The sequence below is a fragment of the Eumetopias jubatus genome, unplaced genomic scaffold (assembly GCF_037043125.1).
Source record: "Eumetopias jubatus isolate StellerSeaLion01/CBP00866 unplaced genomic scaffold, mEumJub1_p1.0 scaffold_14, whole genome shotgun sequence".
NCBI lineage: Eukaryota > Metazoa > Chordata > Mammalia > Carnivora > Otariidae > Eumetopias > Eumetopias jubatus.
Window position 1 is genome coordinate 95,323,624 of NW_028274820.1, and position 27,674 is coordinate 95,351,297.

The following is a 27,674-nucleotide window of genomic DNA, read 5'->3' on the forward strand; positions in this document are numbered from 1 at the left end:
TGGATAAGACCAGTCCCTGACCTTGAGAAACTCATAATCTGGTGGGGGAGCGAGGCGTGTAAACAGATAAATCATAGCCCATCGGTGTGCTTGCCACAGGAGGGCAGGAGCGCGGGGAGGAGAGCGGAGGGACCTGGTTGAACCACTTACTGCTTCTCTGTAGCGGGGCGCAATCCAAGCTGCAAGGAAGGGCTTTGCCCAGGAGCCGCCATTTTGGCTACTTCTTGGGAGGGTTAGGGGTGCATCAGGGGAAGAAAGATAGGAGAGTAGGTGCAGAGTCCTGATGGATACAGCTGATCCAGGGCAGGGGTAGGGAAGGCCACCCGGCTGGGACTTCCCGCCTGAGGAGTGTGAGGTTTATCCCGTGTGTAAGAGAGACCACAGTTTCCTTTCTGGAATAGAGTCCAAGCAGCGGTGTGGAGGGTGACCTGGCGGAGGGAAGCTCCAGTCAGACACTTCTGGGTTCTCATCCTGGCGCTGCTGTTTCCTTGAGAAGGTCACTTCATTTTTTTGAGCCTCTTTTCTCATCTGTGAAATGTGATCATATTATGCCAATGGTCATAGGAACGCCTACTTAATTGGGTTATATGAAGGATGAAGTAAGACAGTATCCAGCACAGGGTTTTCTGCCACTGGGATAAGTACAGAACATGGAGGGTTACAAGTGGGTTGGGGATGTTGGTTCCTTCACAGGGAGGCTGACGGGGCCCAGGCAGCTGCATCCGTTTATCCCAGGGAGCCTTGCACACATCTCGTCTGCGTGTGCCATGACATGAGTCAAGTTGGAAACCATTGTTTTCTGAAGCACTTGGCAAGTGTTTCCTACCAGCAAGTCCTCAGTAAATGTGGCCATTTGTTGAGATGGGTCATTGTATTCACACAACTGCTCTAGAGGCTGAGGGCAGAGAGGATGGGCTGGCTTCCAGGGACACTTCTGAGGTAGAACTGACAGAATTTGGTGACCAGTTGGATGTCAGGGAGGATGGGCCCCACTAGAGAGGGGGAGGCATTGGGGATGGCCGGGGGATTTATTATGTTGTAGACTGAATGGGAGGTTGATGCTATTCAAGGAGATTGTCATGGAAGTCAGAGCACGTGGGCCTAGGGTATGAACGTTACTTGAGATGGTCTGATAGACTGCTTTCCCAAGAAGGCAGGGCAAGATGGCAGGTTAGGGAAGAAGGAAGACCCGGTGGGGATGTGGTCGGGGGGGAATGCCGGGGGCACGTGAGAGACTTGAGGACATTTAAAGGCTAAGGGGACAGAGGCAGAGGAGGTGAAGAAGGAAAAGTGTGTCTAACACTTTCTCCAAACCTTGCCTCCCTGGACAGTGTCTGTCCCATTGGAGGAGTGTCTGCCAATAACTGACAGTAGGGCAGTTGTCCAGATGTGATTTACAATAAGGCATCTGATTCATGAGAGGGACTGTCTAAATTACTGCCCTCCACCAATTGCCGGGTTCCCTGCTGACAGTGTGCCAGGGGTCAAACAATTCAATCAGGTGCCACCACTTACAAATTGAAAATCAGTGGGGTGCAAAATGGATTACCATCAAAATCTATTCAGGTGCAAAACCACATTTTAAAACCCCAGCCCTTAGAAATCACCTCTTCCCTGATTCTTTATGATCCCCTGACATTGAGTTTTAATATTCCCCAGATATTTGTAAGCGTCAAAAGACATGCCTGCAGGAGACCAAAAGTGACAAGGAAGGAACTCCCAGTTGGGCCTTTCTTTTGGAATTTGCAAACATGCTGGGTGTATGAATTAATACATTGGTAATTCTTTTAGATTCTCAGGGGCAACTGTTCTCAAACTTAGGCGTACAACAGAATCACCCAAGGGCTTATTAAAATTCCGATTGCAGGCTCTACCTCTGAGTTTCTGATTCGGCAGCGCTGGGATTAGGCCTGGGAAATGACATTTCTAGCAAGCTCCCAGAGGATGCGGGTGGGCCCTGGACCACACTTTGAGAAACTCTGCTCTAAGTTACAGGAGTACTTTGATAAGTTGGCAATGCATGCTTTGCTAGTCAAATTAGCAGGAAAGATTCCATTGGACCAGGTGTTGAGTGTGTTAAGGGGCTTGATTTTTTTCCCCCCCCAAGAAGCCTGAGAAGAGGCTGGCTCAAGGAGATAGACATGGATTTGAGGGCTTTGTGCTCAGAGGTGAGGTTGGGGCATGGGATGGAGGCAAGAGAAGAGGCCACTCTGGCTCACTCTTCCACGAGACGGCAGGTGCTGCAGGCACAGATGACCTCATTAAGGCCAGAGCCTGTTCTGCGTTGGTCCATGGGTACAAACTGTTCCTGTCTTTTGATGCCACACCTCTTCCCATCACTTGAAAGTTGATTTTCTTAAGGTTAAACAACCACAGGCACTACTTTCTTAGCAAGCTGCTATCATCCTAAGCTTTGACTCTTCCCATCCCTGAATGATGCCACGGAGGTATTTTTCTATCTCAATCGATGGTGTTTGACTTTAGTTCTACTCTGTGGAGAGTAGACATGACTTTTTGGAGTTGAAGTTACTGCCTTGTATAAACTATAGGTGTCACCAGGCCCGATAGGAAACAAATCTTTTTCCCCAGCACAGAACAATGGGTCCTAGAAACTGCCCCAGACATGGTTGCTGCCTCTTTAACGTTCAGTTTCCCATCTCTCTTTGGCAGGAGAAATTGAGCGATGCACGTACATCAAATACCACTACTCCTCAGCCACCATCCCCAGGAACCTCACTTTCAACATCACGAAGACCATCCGTCAGGATGAGTGGCATGCCCTTCGTAAGTACACCTGAGTTTATTTCTTTGGCAGTGACCTTTGGAGGTCGTGGAGGTTTGGACGCCCATCAGCAGCCTGGTCTGGACGGATGGATGCGCCTTTTAGACCTGTGGATAGTCTCGGAGCGCAACAGCAGTTCCTTAAAGTGTCAATACCTGGGTCAGAATTGCCTCCGCTGGCTTTGATTGCCTTAGATTTAAAGAGTTTGCTTCTAAAATTAAAAACAGGGGCGCCTGGCTGGCTCAGTTGGTAGACCACGTGACTCTCGATCTTGGGGTTGTGAGTTTCAAGTCCCACCTTGGGAGGGAGAGCCTACTTTAAAAAAATAAATCAAGGCAACAAATAAATGTAACATAAAAGACAATTAAATTAAAAAAAAAACCCAAAACAATGAACAGACAATGATGGGTAATCTTACTTCATTACCGGGTAGGCGTTTATGATTTCACCTACCTAACGAAGCCAGCTCCTGGGATCTCACTTCAGCGCCTCTCCTGAGTTGCTTGGAGTATTATCGTGGCAACCTGTTGAATCCCTTGTGCCATTCTTTGTATGGGGTGAGGCCAGCTGGGGGTTGCAGGCTGCATAGCGTTGGGAGTTTGCATCTGGGTGGGTTGCTAAGGCATAGGATCTCATCCTCAGTTTAGGAGTTTCTGTTTCCCCAAGAATGAGAGACTTGGGGACCCAGTTCACATGTGATTGCTCAGCAGAGGTCAGAATATCTGCCTCCAGCGGTTAGGGAGTTTCTTGGTCAGGGACCCTCAAAGACTCTAATTATGGTAAGAGGATGACTTCATGAGCAAACAGTTGGCTGTTTTCATTTTTCTGTTCCATGGGCACATCCTGCTCGTCCGTGTCTGGGAAACTGTCCTTCGCTGGTGGCACAGTTCTTCAGAGGGCACATTCTGCTCCGAGTTGTTTCTGTTGCATTTGTTACTTCTTTCCTGTTGCAGGTCCCCCCCCCCCCCGCCCCCCGCCCCACCCCGTAATATCACAAGGCTAAAAATCAGTTAACATTTATATGCGAGGGAGGGTCTTTTATTGTTTGCTCAATTGTTCCGTCAACTTTGAAGAAGGTTGGAAACCTCTTTCTTCCCTTTATTGTTGCCTAGTTATGTTTTGCGTGCCTGGGGTCCCACGGGTATCTTCCACTTGTTAGTTTGGCTTCAACCAAACGACTGTGGATTGAGCTGGTGGGAGGTGAGAGGGGCGAGTAAGATTAAAACAGAGCAACGATTCATTGGTTTCAGGAAAAAAGACTGTGCCCAGGTGTCTGGATGATTGTTGCCACCACTGGCCCGAAGTGATAGGGCAGATGTCAGTGGATGGGAAGGCGTTAACCAAATTGTCACCTTCAGGCTTTGACATTACTAGAGAGAGTAACCAGAACATGGGGACAGAAGGCTAATGTTGCAATTCCCATGTACTAGACATTGAGCTAGGCTTACACATACTTATTTAACTTTAATGTGAGATTTGTCTTAGAGATTCTAGTACTCAGGATTACTAATTTTTTTTGGGGGGGATGTAGACACTTAAGGAGACAAATACATAAATACCCGAAAATGCCTATTTCCCGCATTACATTGGTCTACTGTAACAGAAGCCCACAGTAGATGTTCAAGATTCCTGATAAGCCTTGCTGAGTAACCACTTAACTATAACTTAAGTTATGGGGGTCATAACAGAATCTAAGAAGGAAGAAGTGATTGACGTAGCTTCAGTTCGTATTTACTCAGTTCAGCCAAAGGTACTGAGTTTTTCTATGTACAGGCACATGGTGGATACTGAGGCCACAGGGAACTCTGAAAGAGCTCACACCTGGAGGTGGAGGTGGGTGGGGGAGGGACATATTCACAAAGCAAATAATTACAAGGCAGTGTGATAATTACAATATGGTATAATTGTTTCAAGCAATTAAGATAGTTTGTGAAAGTTTTCCAGCAAGAAGGAGAATTAGTATAAATTGCACCGATGCATTTCAAGGGAAACCCAATAGAATGCTATTGGCTGCACACAGTAGAAACGCGGAATTCGACTAGATTACCCATTGCAGCATTGCTGGAATTGTTATGTGGTGTTGGCAAAGACTGAGAGAGGAGGCTAGTGCCAAGGTTTGTGGAATTTTCTTTGAGTCCAGTGTCTCTGGGGTCCTTATTCTGCAACTCTGGTACCATTGGGTTCTGCAAAATCAAGTGTGCCGCTTATGCTTGTGAATTGGGGTACTACTAGATCTCTGCTTTTAATGGATAAAAGCTCTCTCAGCATGCGAAGGTTTTTGGCATCCCATGGTGGGTGAAGTGGAGGGTACTCTTTGGTGAGGGATTTGTCTGTTTCACAAAGTGGCCTAATGGGCTTTTATTAAGCAGGCAGAGAACATTTGCCATTCCTGACATCGATGACAGCTATTTTTAGCCAGAGGGCAGGTGAGCATCTCTCACATCTGAAGTTGGTGCTAAATGTAATTGGCAATGCTGGCATAATGGGAAAGGATAATAAATGTCAATTTTAATTTTCAAAGGTCAGATAGATATTAAGTAGGAAGTGGGTTCATGAGGCCCCTTTCAAATAAAGTAGAAACTACAAAGACTAGCAAACCCCTATGACCAAGCTTTGGAAATTAAAAAAAAAAAAATCAGACTCTGATTTCTTATTTGAGAGTTCTGTGCTCTGTAATACTGTAAATGAGATCAAATAAATCCATTTGATACCAGGTTGGTTATCATTTTGGAATTTGACCATAATATCTTACATTCTATCATTTCGCTTAATAGATCATATCTGCCAAGGGCAAGAAATCAATTTTTTTTCTGAAAGAACTTGGTAAATATTTCAGACTTTGCTTAAACTGAGGTTAAACATTTCTCGTTAGGGATTTGCATGGGGTCATCACCCCTTGATGTGGGGAAAAACTATTTTTTTCAAATAGGAAAAGCACAGTTTGGTTTAAAATTGCGCTGTGGTTTCTGAACAGTTATCACCACCAGTGGGAGGCTTCACTGTTTGGCTGAGAGCTCATCCACTTTATGGTCAAGTGAATAGTAGGCGAAAGAATAAAATTATTTGTAGGTCACTAGGCTTATAAATCCAAGTGTAAAGAGATAATAACCACCTTGGGAAATAAAGGTGAGAACCAAATGTGTGTGTGTGTTGTGGGGGTGGTCTCTGAGGTTCGAGCGCCCACTTGTCTGAGTGACTTGCTGGTGAGGTTTTGACTTGCTGGTGAGGCGTCTGTCCAGCCCCCGTGGGTCTGACCCAGATCCTCCTGCCCCCTCCAGCGCTGGGCCAGTGGGAATGGGATGGTGGAGACGGGAGATGCGCTTGGCCAGTGCCACCCTCCGGGTGGGTTGTCCAGTGTAATGTTTTGAATGTGACAGAATCCGATGAGCGGCAGTGAGGGGAAAGCAGGTTGGCACTGCGGTGGCACCCGAAACAGTGCCACTTCCTCTTTTCACTAGAAAATAATGTCCCCACAGGCTTTTCGTGCTCTACAGCTCCGTCTGAGGTTGCAGCCCTTGTTAGGAGGATTCTGTGTCCTCCTGCCACCTCCAAGGGCCTCTGAGGCCATCCCCAGTGGCTCTGCCTTTGCTCTGTGTGCCACTGGCGTCCCTTTGGCATGCGCTTTCAGAGCAGTTGGAGGTCTGCACGTGGCTGTTGGCTGGGCAAGGGGAGGTGGGAGGGCGGACAGCCTGGGTGGCCCGCGAGAGGCCCTGGGGAGACAGGAGGCCTAGAAAGCTGGGTCTGGGAAGACGTCCCTGAGAGATGAGTGCTTCTGCAAGAGGGAGTTGGCACAGAGTGGAGCTGCACCGGGTGACCCTGGGGAGGCTAGCAGGTGGTACCGAGGAGGAGCCGGCCTGGGGGCCGCAGGGCAGGCGCCCGGTGGAGGATGCGAGGAGGATACGCCTTCTTACCCTCTGATCTCTGCTTTGCTGCTGCCGGGTTTCCCCTGGGGCCTGAGCCCCAGGACTCCTGAGTTGCCGTTCGTGTGCACTCGGGGGTTTTTCATTCCACATGGCGTTTTCAGGATGGAGGTTTCAGCTCACAGCTGATTGCCCCTGGCAGCGGGAGTCAGGGAGCCGGGACTCCACTTCCCTGCAAACAGATCCTGTCCGTTATCTCTCAAGAGGCTGAGAGCCAAGAAAGCTAGAGTTTTTTATATATTAATTTTTTTAAAGCCTCCTTCTGTCAAGACTGAAAGTTCAGTTAATTAGATCTGATGGTCACACGGCACATTTCCAGCTGACCAGGGAAGGAAAGAGAAGGAGGAGTGATCTCCTCCTCCTGACACGGGCATCGCTGCTCCCCCGTCCTCCTGAGAGCACTCCTCCGACAACACGCAAACACGCTCACACAGTAGCTCTGGAAAGTGGGATCCAAGAAATAAGATCTGTCGTTAAAGAGGGAGGAGGGGAGAGGAGGGAGGGGGCGTAGGGGAGGGAGACAGACGGAGATGGAGCCTGAGGCTGTCAAGAAGCAAGGGCATTTCAGTGGCTGTGCTGAAAGAGGGAGAAGAAATCAAAATCCAGAAGTTTCTTTTCTAATGTAGACCCTCGAATGACACACCTGGCTTCCTGCCCAAAGGCTTGAGGCTGCTCATAGTGGGGGGGAGGGCCTGTAGGGTAGCTCAGTTTTGGGGGGCAACCCCCACCCAGGCTGGTGTATGGTGAGCAGCTCAGGGTGTCCTGCTGCTCTGTTGTGCATTTCAGTGCGGAACCCTCACCTTACTCTGCTTGGCCAAGCCCTACTTGGTCTCCTCCTCTTCTGGACTCTTCCACCCCTTCTCCTCTTTCCGTAATTAGTGCATCCTGCCCCTGGACCCTAGTCTCCCTGGGCTGCTGTCTCACTCCTTCTAGCCACCCCCAGGTCATGCCCACGTCTTGTGCCCTAGGCTACTTCCTGCTCTTCCCCCTGGCCTTGGCCTTCTGGACTTGGATTTATGTTGGCTCCTTGCCTGATGGCACTTGCCTTTTCCTCTCCCAGTGGACTGCCCTGGCAGCTCCTGGACCAGCCTGTTCATCTACCCTCTGGACTTTCCTCCCATTCAGACCTCTGGGCTCCAAGCTCAGGACTTACCTGGATTTCTGGTTCTTCCTTCCCCAGCCATCCCTGGTCAGGACAAGATGAATGTGGTAGACTAAGGGGCTTGGGATGAAAAGAAAATAACAGTAATTAACTTTGTTCATATCCACGGTAACGCCCCTCAGAGGGTCCCGGCTCGAGGTTTCCTCCTAGGAGCCCAGCCGCAGTGTTCCAGATCCTTTGCAGACAGAGTAACGGAGCCAGGGAGAAAGGGGCTGCCTAGAGGTTCCACCTTGGCCTCAGAGGAATCTGAGACTCAGAATCCAGGTCTTAACTCCAGCTGACTCCCTCCAGCTATTTTTTTCCTTTCTGTTTCTGGCTGCTGTTATGTAAAACAGCCCAATCAAGTAAACATCCCAGGCATTAGAAGGTCCCCTGCAGTGTCAGCCATTTTCCTTCCCCTGCATCCGCATTGGAGCCCAGCCCTCGGGAGGCTCTTAACTGTGTGCAATCTGTTGCGAGCTGCCTCTTGCTTGCAAGACTGGCCCCCATGGCCATCCCAGAATTGTGAAAGCTTGGTTGCCCAGAAACTCAATCATCAGGGCATCACCATATGCCACTTGGTGTCCTAAAGTATTTGCTTTTTGCAAATCACCTTTGTCTTTCTGCCCCACCCAGCCCTTGCAGGGAATGTTGTAAACTTTTGAGGATCCCCATGGGCTGCTCCATGCCTGTCCTCTCAGTGCTCCCGTGGTTTTTCTGCAGCAAGTCAGGCAGAGAACACAAACCCCCTTCACGTGCTGTTGCACTTCTACCTGCCCTTGCAGCAATAACTCCTGCCAGGACACACCTTTTCTCACAGCTTCCCCCGCCTGTCAAAAATTCGATGAACTTGGGCGCCTGGGTGGCTCAGTTGGTTAAGCGGCTGCCTTCGGCTCAGGTCATGATCCTGGAGTCCCGGGATCGAGTCCCGCATCGGGCTCCCTGCTCAGCGGGGAGTCTGCTTCTCCCTCTGACCCTCTTCCCTCTCGTGCTGTCTCTCACTCTCTCTTTCTCAAATAAATAAATAAAATCTTTAAAAAAAAATTCGATGAACTTGTTTGTACAAAGGTATTCATGTCTTTTTTGGATTACCTCCCCAGTAGTATTTTTTAATTTTCGGAAGACCCAACCCAAAGGGATGGCAGTGAGGTGGTTAAAGGTAGTGTGGAGATCCTTAAAATCATAATGCATATGTTCTCCCTCCCACCTACTTAGGTGGCTGGCCTGGCTAGGGCTCGGTGACAGAAATGGAATGGACAGGATGGGGGTTTATTTCTGAGGTGGCCCCGGGAGTGGGAAGGAAGGAAGCCTCGGGTAAAAGGTGGGGTGGAGTAGGGTACCACCCCTTCTGTTAAAGATGCGCTGATGACCCACGTACTGAAGCAAATCTGAGGACCCCCATGCCGGTGTAATTGTGGTTTTCAACCACAATTCATCTGAATGTTCAGGTCCAAGTTTGTGTGGGGAATTAGTTGGAAGTCTGGCCTCGAGGCATTCACTCAGCTTCTGCAGATTGGAAGCTACTTTCTTCCGGCTGAGCATTGCGATACGGACGTCACAAAGGAGAAGTGGGCGCAACCCCACTGACATCCCTCACCCATTTGTTCATTTACTCATTCAATATTCATGGAGAAGCCCTGTGTTAGGTGCTGGAGGGGATATTAAAAGGTATTCTGCTTTCCAAATTGGATGATATATTTCCAGGTGCCAACCTGGCCAGGGATCAGACTGCTTGTTGCTTAATGTTTATTGACTACCCGGAGTGTGCAGGCTAATGCTACTGACGTGCACACATCATGGGTCCCGAACTCCACACGTAAGTCAGCAAGAATTCCTTGTAGAGGGCATAAAAGCAAAATAGAAGCCCAAACTACCCTATCACAGAGGCATGGCCTGTTTTTTTTAGAGCAAGGGAGAAGTGGGGATGACCTGCGATCTTCCCTTTTCTTGGCCCTCTGAGGGAACTGTCCCAGCTCTAGGTGCTGAAAAGGAAGCTCCGTATGGCTTGTGATTCCTCTTTCCAACAACTATGACAATCATGGCTCACTATCCAGGCACACTGTAATCGTCGGGCTCGGGGTGGGGGGTGGCTGGGGAGGAACAAAAGCAGAACCTGAGTGTTCCAGCGGGCAGGGACGGCTCAGCAACAGTGAATGTGGCTTGGATGAGGCATGGATGTCTGGGCAGCAGACACTTGTCATCAAGGTAGTGGGTCAGCAGGATGAATACCGCGGGTACTACTTTGGGGGCTTCAGGACTACATGATCCAGTTCTTACAGGCCCCACTTCTATAGGAGATCTAGAGCACTAGGGAATTAGAAGAAGGAATAGAGAAGAGTGCCTGAGAAAATCCTACTTTTAAGATCTGGGTTGCACAGGTCAAGGGGTATCATGCCTTGAACAAGATGGGAGATCATTTTATAAAAGCAGGAGTCTCAAACTGTGACCAGGATTGGTCCTGGGCTTTGGCGGTAAGGCTGCTTCTGAATACGGTAGGACTATGGGGAGGACTAAAGGCATCCGGGTATCAGAATGGCTTAGCAGAAAAAGTAATTAAGTTCTGTATTTTGTGGTAAAGAACCTATCAGAGTCTAGACCAGTGCTACTCAAAATGTGGTCCATAGACCATCAGCATCATCTGGGAACTCATTAGAAATGTGAATTCATGGGCCCCAGCCCAGGCCCTGTTGAATCAGAATCTCTAAAGTTTGAGAACGCTTGGTGTTGGGGGGACACTGGTGGGGGCTGTAGTGGTCAGTGAAGGCTTGGGAGGACAGAGCATGGCTGGGCCATTGGGAGAGGGAATATTGCATTTAGCACAACCTCTCACACAGGAGCAGCACTTTTAACCTATTCATGTATTGTTTGTTGTCTGTGTTTCTGTGTCTATTTTCTATTAGAGCTTTGGTAATTCACTTTTCTTCCATATTTCTTCTTGTTAATTGAATAAAACTGCATGGAAAAGGTGAGCTATTTTCTGTTTGTCTGTCTTTCTGCATTATGTGTGCTATTAACATCTTCCTGATATCTAGCCTGAAACCTCTTTGTTGTGTCTCCAACATTCTCCTTTATTCAGAAACCGGTTTCAGGCTCCACTGAGGCTAGGGGACACTGGATTGAGTTCCAGCTCTGTCGCTGTCTAGGTATATGACCCTGGGCAAACTACATAAGTGTTTTAAACCCAACGCACTCATCTGTAGAACAGAGGTAATAATACCTGTCTTGAGAGTTATTGTAAGGTTTAAATTAAATAAAATGATTCACGTGAAATCAGTAAGTCTTCAAAGCCTGATACCAAGTGGCATTAGGTGCCATGATGAAAGGAGCACAGAATTGTACCAGGCGTGGAGATCCCCATAGGATGTGGGGGAGAGGTTTTAAAATGACCTTTCGTGGACTCGGGGGCTTTTCTATTGAACTCTGCACAGGCTGTGTGGGTGTTTGCCTGCTATGTGGCTGCACATGTTAGTGGGTCTGTTGTGGGTTCGCTGTCTGCGCAGGTGTGTGTGGTGGGAGCTTGCATCAGGTGCTCACAGTGTGGGAGTAGAAAGTGGCTGAGAGGATTTTGTGCTGAATGGCAACAGTGTGGCATATTGTGAAAGGAATTTCAGAGCAGAAAATGGTCGGTGTTTGGGATTCTCAGTGGGGTAGCAGTAGCAGAAGCAGCCTCTAATTTACCAGTTGTGTCCAATAAGAATACAGTTTAGACAATAACAGGAGTCTCTAAAAGAAGATTTACATACTGAGTGTCTAAGAAGTAACATTTTCAGAGCTTCGAAGATAAATATGCTGTGAGTACATTTGTACTGAAATCGTTGAGGCGAGCGTGGAAATGATTCTCTTGACTGTTGAGGCTCAGCCCTGCCTTTCAGGAAGACTGCAATTTCCAGTATGTACTGTGATCAGATGCTCTTCTCTTCCCGAAGTGGAAATATATATCCCAAAAGTGGGTACTGCAAGAGTGTTGGGGATATGGGGAAAGGAGTAGGGTCTAGGAAGGGGATAGCTGGTGTGGTTGGGCTTGAGGGGGAGGCGTGCTGTTCCTATTCTGGGGGAAAAAGGATGCTCCTTATTTTCAACTCCGTGCTCACGATGGGCTAGGGGGTGGTGCTGGCTATGGTCATGGATACTGCATTCTGTGAAGGACCAATAATTGCAGGGAGATAGGTTGGCCTTGAAGATCGCTTGTAACCTACTAGTTGGCTGAGAGGGGCTACAGCTCTGCCTGGCCTGAGTCCTCTTGGGAGGCAGGGCTGGGCATGAGCATCGGTGGGACTATTCTATAGCCATGACCACGGGGAGAAGATGGAACTTGAGTTCTGACAGCAGCGGTTCTTGGGAAGAAGTGAGGATCTGAAGTGCCAGGTTCATGGCGTGGGCAGAAGGCCAGAACTAGATCCAGAGTGAAGGTAAGGTGGAATATGTAGGGTCACCCAAGAGGTGATAAAGCATTGCTGAGTCCAAGACTCTGGCATCGCGCATCAAGTCATATTTAGTGATTGGCAGTGTTGGCTGCTAGGACAAACCTCACGTTTCTCTGTTCATGCCTAAGAAGAAAGGCCGCATAAATTGATCAGGTTTAAGGACTTTTTGGTGGGGGGAGCATTGCCTTAGTGATGGAGCTGCCAGGGTGAACTAAAATGTCTGGTCCTCTGAGATAATTGTGGGAGCTGACCCTGCCGTAGTTCAACTTTGGGGCTGATATTCTCTGCCATTTATGTTCTTCTTTGTCTTTTGCCGATAGCCGACTCTGGTTGGAACTTGGAGGTCGTAGTAGGCCAAGAGGCTGGCCTGGTTCTGGGTAATTCAGGCTTACCTAAAGTAGTTCTCCATGGAGTTTAGCCCTGCTCATGTAAAGCTGTAATTCTGTGTGTAGAAGGTGGGAGGTGGAGCTCAGCCTGAGCCAAAAATACTGTGTTACTTGTCTTGCCTCGCTCTGTATGCATATCTATCTTAGGAGTCTCTCATGGAAGGTTGGTATCGACTACAGTTAAAACATTCTTGGATTCTTTGTAATTCAACATTCCAACCGGGTCCATCCAAACGAACTTCCTGTCATGATGGAGATGATCTATAAATTTGCATTTCCCGATATGCTCGCCTTAAGCCATATCTGATTGTTTAGCCCTTGAAATAGGAGTAGTGCAACCAAGCAATTGAATGTCTAATTTGGGGCGCCTGGGTGGCTCAGTTGGTTAAGCGGCTGCCTTCGGCCCAGGTCATGATCCTGGAGTCCTGGGATCGAGTCCCGCATCGGGCTCCCTGCTCAGCGGGGAGTCTGCTTCTCCCTCTGACCCTCTTCCCTCTTGTGCTCTCTATCTCTCATTCTCTCTCTCTCAAATAAATAAATAAAATCTTAAAAAAAATTTTAAATTTAAATGTCACACATGGCCAAGTAGCTACTGTATCAGACAGGGTAGTTCCAAACAATCCTCAAATTTCTTAAATAGATTCCACTTCCAAATTATAAACTGTTGATTATGAATATTCACACATTAAAAACAAAACCTTACAGGTTTTCTGGGTGCCCCGGCCATTTTTAGGGGAATAAGAATGCACATTCCCTTGAGTCTCCCAGATCCTCATTTGCCATGCTGCCCTTGGGCTCCCAGACGCCCCTCTCCCAGAGCTAACTGGGGTATTCTTAGGCTTTTCTGCTGGTCTGTGCTGTGGGCAGGTAAGGAGAGGTGGCAGGGAAAGTGTCTCATCATTACCTGTGCCAAATCTGGGCCAGGTTGTTGCAGGTCGGGTTCCCTGGGAAGATCTTGAGGTGTTTTGCTAGAGGATGTTCATTAAGGAGTGCCCTAAGAACCTACTTCTTTGGTAAGGAAGGGACAGAGCAGGGATTGAGTTTGACAGAGGGAGAAGTCCAGCTATAATACAGGCCCAATGCCCCCCCACCAGAGGGCTGTGGTCCTCCGAGTGACCCTTCAGAATTTCTGGAATGGGGTTGAGATGGCTGGGCCTCAGCCTCCCACACTGGTTACTTCTTGGATGTGGGCTCACCAGAATAGGGGCGGCTTTGGGCCTCAGCGCTCTGTGTCTGAGTAATCCCCAGAAGGGGCTGACCCCTGAAGGCCAACAGCTCTCCCAGAACCAGGGCAATAAATCCTCCCATGATGGGGGTTCTGGGCGGTGTGCACAGTGTCCACTGCGCAGGCGTTTGACGTAAGTGATTCTTGGAGGTTGCCCGTGAGGTGACTAAGATTCAGATGGAGTACCTTGCCCAGAGCTCTAGCCTCTGAGAGACAGAGGTGGGACTACAACCCAGGCCTTGGTGGTTGCCAAATTCATGCTCTTTCCTCACCCAAGGATCCCTTCCCTGTGCCTTACTGGAAAAACCTACGCACATACTCTTCTCTCTGCCTGTTTTCTCAAGTATGCTTTCTTATTTTCATTATCCTACGGGACAGCCCTACTTCATCCTCCGCCTCTCCTACCATCAGTGACCACCCCCCCCCGTTATCTAAAGCGAGTGAAGATCCCTCCCCATGAGCCGCCAGGCTAGCCACCCCTCCATGCAAGAGCTCAAGTAGTCAAAAGAAATGAAAGAAAGCTATTTATTTTCCACTTCAGGTTTTTTTTTTTTTTCCATTTAATTACTGGTATCACAACAGGTCTTTTTTCTATTGCTTTTTATTGCAGATGTATAGTATTTTATCTACATTATGAGTTAAATAGGCTTTTGTGGACTAGCCTCGAAACCCAACCATTTATAACAGACATGACTTCTCTGGAAATGGGTTCTGAATTCTAAATCGCTGACTTACAAATGAGGATTGAGAACATAACTCCTTTCAAAGCTGGAGACTGGCTTTCTATTTTCTGGGCAGTTTGCCTCTGAATGGTCTCACCACCGCCCTTCTTTCTGCACCTCCTGCTGGGTCCCTGAACCACACACCATCCGTGGGGCGAAAGCACAGACTCCTCCTAGGTCGCTTGTTCTCAGTTCGTAACCAGCTGCTGATACAAAATTAATTAATGCCCCATGGTGTGCTCCGTGTAGGCTTATCTGAAATCCAGAAATCCAACCGAGAGACTGCAAGCATCCTTGGCGCTAGGTATCATTCAGTCTCAGTCCTCCTCTCTGTTCACGTTGATAAAATGAGACTAATTATGTAAGATTTCCCTGAGGCTCCTTGCTTGGGCACCTAGCACCGAATTAGAAATGAGCAGCCAGAGGTGTGTGTGTGTGTGTGTGTGTGTGCGTGTGCGCGCGTGTGTGTGTGTGACCTTTTGAGGCCGAGAGACTCCTGAACAAGGATGTGGAGGTGACACCACATGGGATGACATCAGCGTTCGTATTCCCCATGCCACCCCATCCCACCACCTCACTCCTGGAGCTTCTAGATGCTGCACAGTTGCCAGGGAAACCAGGAAAAGGAGCTATACAAAAGCTACCTTTCCAGAGCTCTGGGCAAATCCTCTTGGGAGTAGAGCAGAAGGAAGGGTGTGTTCCTTCAGGCCCTGAGATGAGGGGAAATGCCGACATCAAGCCAGCACCCCCTCCTATGCTGCCCCAGTCCGGTTCCGTCCCTGTGTCACGTTAGCATGGCACGCTGCCGCCCTCCCCCATCCCCCATTGCCATCTGCTCCTACCCAAAGGGATCTTTTCATTTCCGGGAAGTAAACATCACTTCATGTCAAAAAGAGTAGGGACCTCTGATTTATGGTTAAGGTTTGAAATCCGGTTACTGTTTAGCTTGGCAGAGCTAACAGAAATGTGCAGTTAAAAAATACTACCTCTGTTCCATTTCCTTGTTAAGTTGAAGGAGAAGGGCTGGGATCCTAAGTATTTGCAGTTCTTGGTGAGAGCTTGGCGCTCTGGTTAACAAAGCGCCATCTTTGGTCCTTCGTGGAATGACCTGGCAGGACCTTCATTCCCAGGGTTTACTGAGGGCCTGTGAGGTGCACAACTGGGCAGTGAAGGAGGGGCCTTCGAGGGGCCTACAGTCTACTAGAGAGCCTAGAGCAGCGACAGCAACTCAGGATGGCAGAGGCCAGTGCTATGGGGTGTGGGCGCACCAAGTGCTGTCAGCAGCGTGTGGAGGAGGAAAAGGTCATCTCAGCCCAGGACGATGGGTCAGGAATAGTGGCACTTGAAATGGCCCTAAAATACTGCATTCATTAAACTTGAGTTCCTACCATTTACAGGAACCATCCTAGGCACCAGATGAAAGAAACGGCTGTTTCTTACCCTCATGGAACTTCCGCTCTCATGTAATTACTACCACTATTGAGCGCTTAACATGGCCCTGAGATGTGTTATTTTACTTAAACCCCAACTGTCCTGTTAGCAGCATACACTTATGAAAACCGTCTTACAGATGAGGCCACTGAGGCTTACAGAGGTTACAGAGGTCACTCATGGGAGAGCCCCGTGGTGTGAGCGGCGGGACTTGATGATGCCTTAGCAAATTCATCTGTCAGTGTGTATGGGATGGATGGAGATGGGTGGTGTCTGGACTCTGAGGAGCTTTCTCTGGTAGTCTAGGCCTGAGATCCCCTGGCTTGGATAGACTCTCTGCAGCCGATCTCTGAGACTTGATCCCACAAGGAGGTGAGGCTACCTGCTGAGTGCGTGTTCTTGGGGGGCATGGAGGGCTGACGTTCTGAGGTGTGTGGACAGGGTCTGAACAAGCAGGTTTCTGACTCACTCTCCCCTGGATGGCAACCATCTTTATCTCCAAGAACAACATTTATCAGCACTAACTAGGGGCATGGAAAATGGGAAAATGAGCTTTCTTGGAAGCATAGGGAAGAATTAACTATATTTCATTGAGCTTACATTTCTCTTTCCATACGTGGAAATATAAGGTATATTCATTACATTCAAAAGCTAATTCAACTTTGGCATCTGATAAATGCACAAATCCTGTATCTCTTTGGCCTTGAAGTCTCAAGGCTAACAACCATTTTCTTTCTTTCTTTCTTTCTTTTAATGTCATGTTAATCACCATACATTACATCATTAGTTTTTGATGTAGTGTTCCATGATTCATTGTTTGCGTATAACACCCAGTGCTCCATGCAGAACGTGCCCTCTTTAATACCCATCACCAGGCTAACCCATCCTTCCACCCCCCTCCCCTCTAGAACCCTCAGTTTGTTTTTCAGAGTCCGTCGTCTCTCATGGTTCATCTCCCCCTCCGATTTCCCCCCCTTCATTCTTCCCCTCCTGCTATCTTCTTCTTCTTCTTTTTTTTAACATATAATGTATTATTTGTTTCAGAGGTACAGATCTGTGATTCAACAGTCTTGCACAATTCACAGCGCTCAGCATAGCACATACCCTCCCCAATGTCTATCACCCAGCCACCCCATCCCTCCCACCCCCCCACCACTCCAGCAACCCTCAGTTTGTTTCCTGAGATTAAGAATTCCTCATATCAGTGAGGTCATATGGTACGTGTCTTTCTCTGACTGACTGACTTATTTCGCTCAGCATAACACCCTCCAGTTCCATCCACGTTGTTGCAAATGGCAAGATCTCATTCCTTTTGATGGCTGCATAATATTCCATTGTATATATATACCACATCTTCTTTATCCATTCATCTGTCGATGGACATCTTGGCTCTTTGCACAGTTTGGCTATGGTGGACATTGCTGCTATAAACATCGGGGTGCACATACCCCTTCGGATCCCTACATTTGTGTCTTTGAGGTAAATACCCAGTAGTCCAATTGCTGGGCCATATGGTAGCTGTTTTCAACTTTTTGAGGAACCTCCATACTGTTTTCCAGAGTGGCTGCACCAGCTTGCATTCCCACCAACAGTGTAGGAGGGTTCCCCTTTCTCCACATCCCCACCAACATCTGTCATTTCCTGACTTGTTAATTTTAGCCATTCTGACTGGTGTGAGGTGATATCATTTTGGTTTGGATTTCCCGCTAACAACCATTTTCATTCTGTTATTAAACAAGACCCCTTTGATCATGGTCACTAAGCTATGAAAATGAGTTGTGTTTTATATATATATATATATATATATATATATATATATATATATATATATAAACACCAAGCTTTTAAAATTATTCTTGAGAAAGGAATTATCAACTGCAACACAATTCACTAATCACTCATGAACTCAGATTTAATAAGATGGTTAGATTTTCTTATATCTTTTGATTTTAGACTGGATTCTCACCTCAGGATTGTCGAAGGGTGGAATCAATGAGTAGCTACTACTCTCAGAAAGTGGGGGTCTTTTGCCTTACCCGATTGGAGCCGTGAATAATTCAACATGATCACAGGCTCCTTTTTCCTCTCTTGATGTTGAGCTCATTAAAATTGCATGGCCAAGGGACACATGGGAGGAAATGGCTGGCACCCTCCATTTCGGCTGCCAGAAACTCCAACACTGTCTTATAACAACCTCAGCTCTCACTGTTGGGAAATGGAGCTGCCATTGGTGGGGAATGATCAACGGGTGAAGGAAGAACGTGGGGGAGGAGTAGCCAGGTGTCTCCTCTACGTGTGATAGCTTTCCTCCATTCTACTGGCAGCCATCCTGGCGGTGCATGGAAATGGAATGCTGTCTCTATGCTCACTATTGATCAACTTAGTCATTATCGTTGGCCTCATCATTAACTATTTATAGTTTACTGTGCATAAGGTAAGTGCTGAACAGACAGGGCACACTTTTAGAAGCTTTCCAGGACTATTTAATTCATTTCCTTCAGTGAGATGGAATCTCCAGAGAAAGCATCTAGAGCCAAATGGTAACGGTCAGTACTATGTTTTTGTTTTTGTTTTTGTTTTTGGCAGGGGGATCTTGATTCCACTACAGAGGATTTTTTGAAATAATTTTGAAAAATGCCATACTTCTTTTGGAACATTTTTTTTTTCATAGCTCAATGTATGACATTTGTAGGACCAGCTAGGATTCAACTTGGAGGTTGAAAATGGTGGGAACCAAGTGAAATTTTTAAAATGCCATAGACTCGGGTCAAGTTTATTTAAGAGTTGTCACAGAGATTGAAACCTAACGTTAATGCTGGTTGATCTTGAAAGGAGGGAGGAAATCTGAAACAGATGTTGTCCTCAAGGACTGTTCTGGGCAGCAAGCATTTGCCCATCATCTGAATCCTTTAAGTCTCTGCTGTAATCCTGCCCCAAAACCACCCGCCCCGATCCCAGTCCCTTTTTCTTCTTCATTAGATGAACATTTACCCCTCCTTCTATTTTATCTCTTTTTGTCATTGGCTTATTTCGTTTCTCCTGATTATTAAAATAAAACGTAACAGAAAAATCTGACAGAAAAGTACAAGAGAGCCGGAAAACATGATCTAAAATTCGACTACCAAGAGGCAAATTACTGATGGGTCACATATCCTTTAGCATTTCTTTCCATAGTGTAAATAATATTTTATATACAATTTTGTATCCCAAGTTTGGGTTATAATTATAAACATTTCCCTGTGTCATCAAAATTCTTCATAAACCCAATTTTAATGGCATCATAATAATCTACCATACAGATATACATAATTTACGTAACCTTTTTTCTACAGTTAAATGTTTATGTTGTGCTAGTTTGGGGCTGTTAGGATAATGTCGTAATGATAATCCTGTGCATAAGTCTTTGACAACATTTTTGATAATTTGTTTAGGATAGACTCCTAAAACAGGGATTATTGGCTCAAAAGACATGTGCGTTTTTTTTAAAGTTCTTGATATAGAATGCCAAATTGCTTCCCAGAAAATTCCAGCTGGTTTGGTCTTAACCTAATTTTACCTCTGTTGGAAATTCTTTTTTCACTCAAGTATATTCTAATTTGATGAAAAATAGTTACTCATTTTTGAAAATGTCATTTCTACAATTATGAGGAGGATTGAACGGTTATTAGCCATTTGTGCTTATTTTTCAAGTTCTCTCTTCATTTTGCTTATCTTTACTTTCCTGTTACCTTATTCTTTCCCATCCACATGAATCCATCTTTGGTACATGTGCCACTTGGCCAAGGGCTCCTCTTATAGTCACCCCCCCTCCCATTTAATCCTTTGCTTTCTCTTTTAGGTTTCTCTCTCAGGAGTAAAGAGGTTGACAGTCAGAGGCACAAAACACTAATGGGTGTTCAGAAAATGAAGTCTGGTAGCTTAAGTGGGTTCAGAAACATTTGGGATTTTTATGGTTCTTGGAGTTGGCTGATATTTTGGGAAACTCCCAAGAGGAATGAATGGCCCATTGTCTTGTTTGCGTCTGGTCTATCCAGTGCCTAGAACAGAGCTGGCACATACGGAGAAGGCAAGGTACTCGGTGCGTATTTGTGGAATGAATGGACAATGCCTTTTCAAGTTTCTAACTTCTTTGCAGTGATTTTGGCTATCCTGACCCCCCCAGCTCTATCACTGAGCTCAAGAAAAGAATGAAAGGGCTGCCGAGAAGGTTTGAAATTTATCTACATTTTGCAGTTTGTACAAAAGGGATCATGACCTGAGCTGAAATCAGGAGCTGTTCATTTAACCAGCTGAGCCACCCAGGTGCCCCAGGCATGAAGAATGTTTAATTAAAAGGAGCTGAGAAGCATGAGATTGAAGTTGTTGGATGCAGGGTTAGCCTGAAGCATGATGGTGCGGACTCAGGATTGTAGAGGGTAGAAATGACATTGCTCTCAGTTGGGCGAACTCTATACCGAGGAAGAAGTTTCTCTATTTTCCATATTAACCCTGGAAACCTTTCTCCAAGTGATGGTCCACCATGGCTCTTCTTTCATTTCAGTCTGGTCCTTCTTGGGGCTTCCCTTGTGTCTCAGCACATGCAGATGTTGAGAGCTCAACTTGGGAGTGTTATGACTTCCGTGTCCCCCTGGGTATGTGTTCTCTTGGGGAAGAGTCTTAGCCTCTTGTCACACAGATACTTTCAGGGAACTCAGCGTTTGGCAAGCCCGGAGCACTTTGACTTGTGCCTTTTGCTCGTCAAAAGGATGTTGGGAATTCCGTGTATCTCTGTGAGTTCTCCCCCAAAAGTACTCCTCCTTTTTGAAAAATCGGCAGCACCTAGTTCAACTTCTTTGACTTCATTGTGCATATGTTCCTATCACATGAGATATTTCCCCAGGGCAGAATTTCCGAACTGTGATTCCAGGACCACTGGCACCAGAATCACCTGAGTGGGCTTGCAAACAACAACAACAACAACAACAACAACAATACCCAAACAAACCAAACGCTTGCCCTGCCAGTTCAAACTACTGCATTAAAATCGTAAGCAGAGAGTCCTGGATTCTGTATTTTAACAAACTCTGAAGATTATTCCTATGTGCTAGCTAAACACGGAAAACTCCTGCCCCAGGGCATAGGATGTTTGTCTCCCTAGGAGCACTGGTCCTAAAACGTGTCTGGTCCAGATGGCATCAAGGGGGCAGTGACCACTCCCTTTCGACAGCCTGCCTCTTCCTGACCTGCAGTTCCCTATGAGTCCTGTGACACGCATTGTTGGGGCTGAAATATGAATAAGATGCTGCCTCCATCCTCCATTACAATTTATGGTGTCTGTAGTCATACATAAATTACTTCAATAAAGGACACACTGGGAAAATCAGATGCCATAAAAAATGGGAGAAGGGGAGATCATTTGACTGAGGTTGGGATGATCCGGTGAGTTTTATGGGAGGGAGGATTCAAATAGAACCTTGAGGAATGGCTAGGACTTGCCAGGCAGACATGGGAAATAAAGGCTTTCTTGACCAACGTAGCAGCTTGAGCCAAGTCTTGGAGACCAGGAGGCTGGCGAGATGTCTGAGCAGCGGCGGGAAGTCCCGTGTGGCTAGAATGGAGAATGCACAAGGCTTTATGATGGGAGGAGAGATTGAAGTAGGGGTGAAACTCAGGGACATCAGGACTTTCGTTAGTCCAGGATGGCCTTGAAACGTTTCCAGCAGGATCACATGTGACCACATCCTCTAGATACAAAACTTGGTCTAGGGGTTGACATGACCATTGTGTTTCCGCTTGAGTTAATGAAACCCCTTTTTCCTTTGTGCCCTCTAATACTCTGTGGTTCCCCCCCTCCACCCCCCCACCCCCGCAATAGTTCTGTGTTATCTGCACTCTGTTCTGGGTGGCAGAGCCAAGCACTGGGGTGAGAGAGTGGAGGACAGACCAAGAAGAGAGATACTTTGGTCACTTCTGCTTTGTCTGTGCTACTGGAGGGACAGACGTGGGAGGTGAAGAATCCAAAACAGCAGGTGATACAAAAGGCATTTATATTTGGCTTTGAAATGCACGGTGGGATTGATCAGCAGCTGCAGATTTACCTTCCTAATTAGGCAAATATTCAAATGAATTGACACTCCCTGAACACATGCCCCCAAATTCCAAGACTGCGTAAAAGAAATCTTACCCATTTTCATTTTAATATTACCTACATTAATTATGTATTAATATTAATTATTATATTAATACTAGCTAGACTGTCGTGGAGTATTTCTATGCCAAAAGGACTTCCAATTATGTATCTTCATCTGTGATTGATTTTTCATGAAGCTGGGAATAACCTCTACCAAATTCAGAATCGCTGGATAAAGCTTTCTGTTTAATCGGGGTAAGAAATATGTTCATAACGGGTTTCCTGGTTGGTGTAGAATGCTGGCGTGAAGGATGGGTCTGTGCCCATGTTGCAGTGTACCCAGTAGGCTAGGAAAAGCTATTCGTGGTTCTCATTCCCTTCTGAACTTCAGTTTCCAGTAAAGTATAGTCAGATGTAAATTATGTGATGGACTCTCAGCCCATATGTAGGCAGAACAGAATTTATAACCATCCGTAAAAGCATTCATCTTTAACTTATTAATCTCATCATGGAATTTAATAGATAGAAGTGACATTTGAGTTCATCTAATCAAACTTTATCATTTTCGTAATGAGGCCCAGAGAAAGTTAAGGATCTTGAGGATTAGTACTCAAAGTATGCTTGTGGGCACAGGCTTGGCGAAGGATTAAAAAAAGAAAAAGAAAGTGGATTGGTTACCAAAACAAAAACTAAAAACCTTCTGAGGATGATGCCAAGTTGGTTGTGTTTCGGTCATCACACCTCCCAGGGAGGCCCTGATGGAGAAGGTCCTCCTGCTCCTTCCTTCACTGAGCCCGAAGAAATTGCCAGATACCTTTCGAGATACACTCATGAATAAGACGGGTGTGGTCCTTGCCTCTGGGATCTTAGCTTCTCCCCCAGGCACACACTGTTCTTCTGCTGGCTTCAGGCCTGGCTTGGATCTGGCTCAGCCTCCCAGGTCCTAGGTGTGTGATGTTCCCTCAGCTTGCCTGCTGTTTGGTTTTTCTAACGAGAGCAAACAGAAGAGCACAAGAGGGATTTCTCTCTCTGTCCAGTCACCGGCAAGAGTTGAACTGGATGAGTGCGAGAGACACTGATCAGAGCTACAGCGAGGCTCTCTGATTCCAGCTTCCAAATGTTCTCTGGGACGCAAGCCAAGCAAACGCTCCAGGCCAGCGGCCCCCAGGAGGGTCAGGAGCAACAGGTTGGGGGGGAGCTCCGATCTCAGGAAGAGTTCCTACTGAGGGGGAGAAGGGGTAGAAAGGTTCCCCAGCACCTCTGACTAAACTCCTCCCAAGTTTGAGAAGTTAGAGTGATGAGGTGAAGGAGAGCAGACAAGGGGGAGGGTGGGCTGCTGAATTCAAGTGTTGGGGGGCCATGGTGGACCAGGGAGGGAGGTACCGATTCAGAGGAAGAGAAAACAGGCAGAGACCAGGAATCCAGAAGAGCCATCTCTGAGAGGAAAAGTCCCTCCTCTTCATGATGGAAGCAGTATGTGAAGCCAGGCAGGTGGCAGAAGAAGGTGGCCGGGTGGCTCCTGCCCAGGCATGGCTGTGTGAGCGGCGTGACCTGGTTGCTGTTTGTGCCTGAGGAGGCCTGAGGACCCCCAGCAGCTGCCTGGAGACCAGCAGCACGAGTGCTACCGGGAGTCTGTGTGGTGAGGGCGGGCAGTTTGTGGCCAAGGTAGGCCATGAAATTAATTGGCCCCTTTGGGAGAGCTGAAGCCTGTATCTCTGGACTTATTAGCCAAGGGCTCTAACTAGGCGAGATGGCCAGTTGTGCGGGTGTCGGCGCTTGGGTGTCAGGATTTCCTTTCTGTGCCCAACAAATCAGACACCGACGGATATTTGACAATAATCAGCACAACTCAGCCTGTGGGAGCTGGGAGCAGCTCGGCTTTTTTGTGTGTGGCTGACCCAAATATCCTGACTTTATTCCTAGACAGTGCATGTGTGTGGGCACATGCCTGTGCATGCAGTGCACTTTTTCCGTAACGTTTTCTTCATATCTCGGGGTATCCTGGGGGGGTTCACTGGGGAGCAGACTCTTTTAGTTCAGGCTGCTCTACCAGAAATACCATAGACTGGTGGCTTCAACCACACATAGTTACTTTCTCAGTTTGGGAGGCTGGAAGTCTAAGATTAAGGTGCCCGATGATCTGGTCTGGTGAGGACCCACTTGCTGGGTTGCAGATGGCTGAGGGCAGAGAGAAGAAACAATCTCTTGATTCTTTTCTTATAAGAGTGCCGATCCCATCATGGGGGCTCTGCCCTCGTGACATAATTACCTCCCAAAGTCCTCATCTCCAAATACCATCACATTGGGGGTTAGGGTTTCAACATACGAATTTTGGGGGGAACCCAAACATTCAGTCCATAGTGCAGACTTTGGGACTGAGCTTTGCATGTAGGGAATTTTTGGGGAAGGGCCCTGTGAGGGAAGATGGGAAGCAGGATTGGGCAATAGAAACAGCTGGTTGGTAATAGACTTGCAACAGAGGCCTTTGCCAATGGCACAGGAAGCTACGGGTCTAGATAGCCCCTTTAGAGTGCCCCAAATCGAGGCAAGGGTCCAGGCCTTTGTACCTCCGCACTGACGGGTCATTGGGTGCGGGGGACTGCTTGGAAAGCGTCTGCCTTGGCCACGGGCAATTCCTAGGGAGAGCCTCAGTGGGCAACAGCAGGGCAGCTACGTGAAGGTGCCTCACTGCTGAAGGGGTCCTCGCTGGCATCCCACAGCATCCGCTACCGGGGATGATGAGAGTCTCTGGATCCCTACATCCTGAAAACTGTTTGCCACTCTGGGTGCATTCACGGTGGTTTCCAACAACAGAATAGCTTTCTTGGTGGTTCTAGCCTCTACATTAGGGGGAGCCTAGAATGCAGGGAGAAGAGGCTTGTCCATAGGGCTTGAGTCTTGCTGCAGAACACCATCAACTTCCGCACTGGCAGGAGTGAATGTGGGCTGTTTTCCTTGTGCTTTTAGAGAGCTAAAGCTGGTCACTTGAGAACAGCACTGTCCCAGTAGAATTCTAATGTGAGCCACAAATGTCAGCCACAGAGTTAAATTTTGCTATTTTTCCCCCAAAAGAACCAGATGAAATTAACCTTGATAATATAGTTTCTTTAACCTAATATAGTCAAAATTTTACTTCAGCATATACTCAATTTAAAAAAAACTTTTTAATAAGATAATTTTAATTTTTTGGTATTAGGTCTCTCAAATCCAGTGTAAGTTTTATAGTCTACATTTGGACCAGCCAGAGTTCCTGTGCTCAGTAGGACATGTAGCTAGTGGCAACTGTCTGCCTTGGACAGCTTTAGAATGTACTTTCTGCTACGAATTCCCTCACAGGGTTGGCTCTATTTTATGTGTTCAGCACTAAGACAGCTTATTCAGGATTGGCACCTTCCTTCTAGAAGCTTCTAAGCTTCTGCTATAGTGTTTATTGATACAGCTTCCAAATCTACATGGTCAGTCTTCAGCTCAAAGTCACCTAGACTTTGGGGCAAGTTTCAAGAGGGAGGTAGTTGATAATTAACTGGAAAACAAGGACAACAATCTGAACTTAATGTTAGCACGGATGCCTTAAATTCCCAAGGTACCAGGATATTGGCCTCAAAAGTAGATACTCTTCTCTCTTCTGTGGGTGATGAAACCTTCTACTTTCCCAAAGTAGAAAGTCAGTGATTTTCTCTGTTGTAAATGAGGACAAGATTATTGTGAATACAAATTTTACTTTTAAGAATGTTTTGGGGCAAAACTTTTTTTTTAAAGATTTTATTTATTTGAGAGGAGCACAAGCAGGGGGAGGGGCAGAGGGAGAAGGAGAAGCAGACTCTCCGCTGAGTGGGGAGCCCGATGCGGGGCTCGATTCCAGGACCCTGACATCATAACCTGAGCTGAAGGGAGATGCTTAACCAACTGAGCCACCCAGGTGCCCCTGGGCAAAACTTTTTAATCAATTGGATTGCGTTTTCACCTCAAAGAGAATATTATCCTATGTGCGCTGGATCTGTGTTTCTCTGCCTTTTTCAAACACTGGGATGGATTTTCCAGCTTCATGCACACGGGTTTGTGAACCGTTTTGCTCTCATGTACAGAAAGCAAATTGTTTTCTTACCCTCAACTGCCCTGAGTTTGTGTTCCCTCTGCTTCTCCACATGTCAGTTTTTCTCCTCCTCTTGGTGATTTGGTAACTTTTCGCTTATGGAAGGTTCTCGGGAAGGTGGGTGCTGCTGAGGCTGCACTTTGGACTTTCTGTTGGAAGCCCAGCAGAAGCGCCCTCTGTGGGTTCAGAACATTGTCAATTTGGGTCACATCCCTTTTTGATCCAAAGAGGGTTCCTGCTTCCCCTGGCTCACCTCATCCCAGAAATCAGCATGGCAGTTTATTTAGAATTTATCTGACTTCTCAGTTATCAAGCTCCAGCAAGATTTGGAGGCACGTGGTGAGGTTGATTTCCATCAGACATCTTTTAAAATAGCCTTGCCATGGGGCGCCTGGGTGGCTCAGTCATTAAGCGTCTGCCTTCGGCTCAGGTCATGATCCCAGGGTCCTGGGATCGAGCCCCGCATCGGGCTCCCTGCTCGGCGGGAAGCCTGCTTCTCCCTCTCCTGCTCCCCCTGCTTGTGTTCCCTCTCTCTCTATCAAATAAATAAAATCTTTAAAAAAATAAAATAAAATAGCTTTGCCTTGCTGCCTTTAGAGCAGTGATGTCCAATAGAAACGTGATATGAGCCATGTACCTAATTTAAAATGTGCTGGTAGCCACATTAAAAAAAGTAAAAAGAAATAGGTAATATTGAATTTAATAATGGATATTATTTAACCCTATATATCCAAAATATTCTTATTTCAATAGCTAATCAATATAAAAAATTATTAATGAGATATTATACATTAGGTCTTCAAAATCTGGTGGGTATTTTATACTTAGAACACCTCAGTATTTGGGTGCTAAATTTTCATCAGAAATACTTGATCTATATCTAGAGTTCATAAAATTTACAGTGGAAAATGTAGATTTACAGGGGCGCCTGCGTGGCTCAGTCGGTTAAGCATCTACCTTCAGCTCAGGTCATGATCTCAGGGTCCTGGGTTCAGGCCCTCTATCGGGCTCCCTGCTCCGGGGGGAGCGTGCTTCTCCCTTTCCCTCTGCCTGCAGCTCCCCTTGCTTGTGCTCTCTCTCACTCTGTCAAATAAATAAATAAAATCTAAAAAAAAAAAAAATTTAGATTTACATATCCAGGTTGTTCCAAAAATACTTAAAAGTTTTTTAATAACTAAAATGAGTACCTCCCCCAATCAGTTTTCTTTAATATTCACATCCATATTAATAAAACTGGTTTATCAGCAGAGAATGAATCGATTTGACTTTGAAGCAAAGTGAAAAGTAGTCCTACTGAATAAAGTTGTGTTTAGTGGAGAATGACTTACATTACTTTCATTTTTAAATTTAGACTTGTTTAATTGCAATTATGTTAAGTAAAAAATTCACTTTCTTAATCATAGCAGCCACAGGTCAAGTGCTCAGTAGCTACATGTGGCTA

At 46.7% G+C, this 27,674-nt stretch overlaps 1 protein-coding gene across 1 annotated transcript in view; it reads left to right on the plus strand.

Moving 5' to 3' along the window:
• Positions 1–27,674, plus strand: part of TMEM178B (transmembrane protein 178B) — a 332,799-nt gene that overhangs the window by 108,034 nt on the left and 197,091 nt on the right. The window contains exon 2 of the mRNA XM_028106396.1: positions 2,671–2,784. Within this exon, the coding sequence (XP_027962197.1) occupies positions 2,671–2,784 (114 nt within the window). The remainder of the gene's footprint in view (positions 1–2,670; positions 2,785–27,674) is intronic.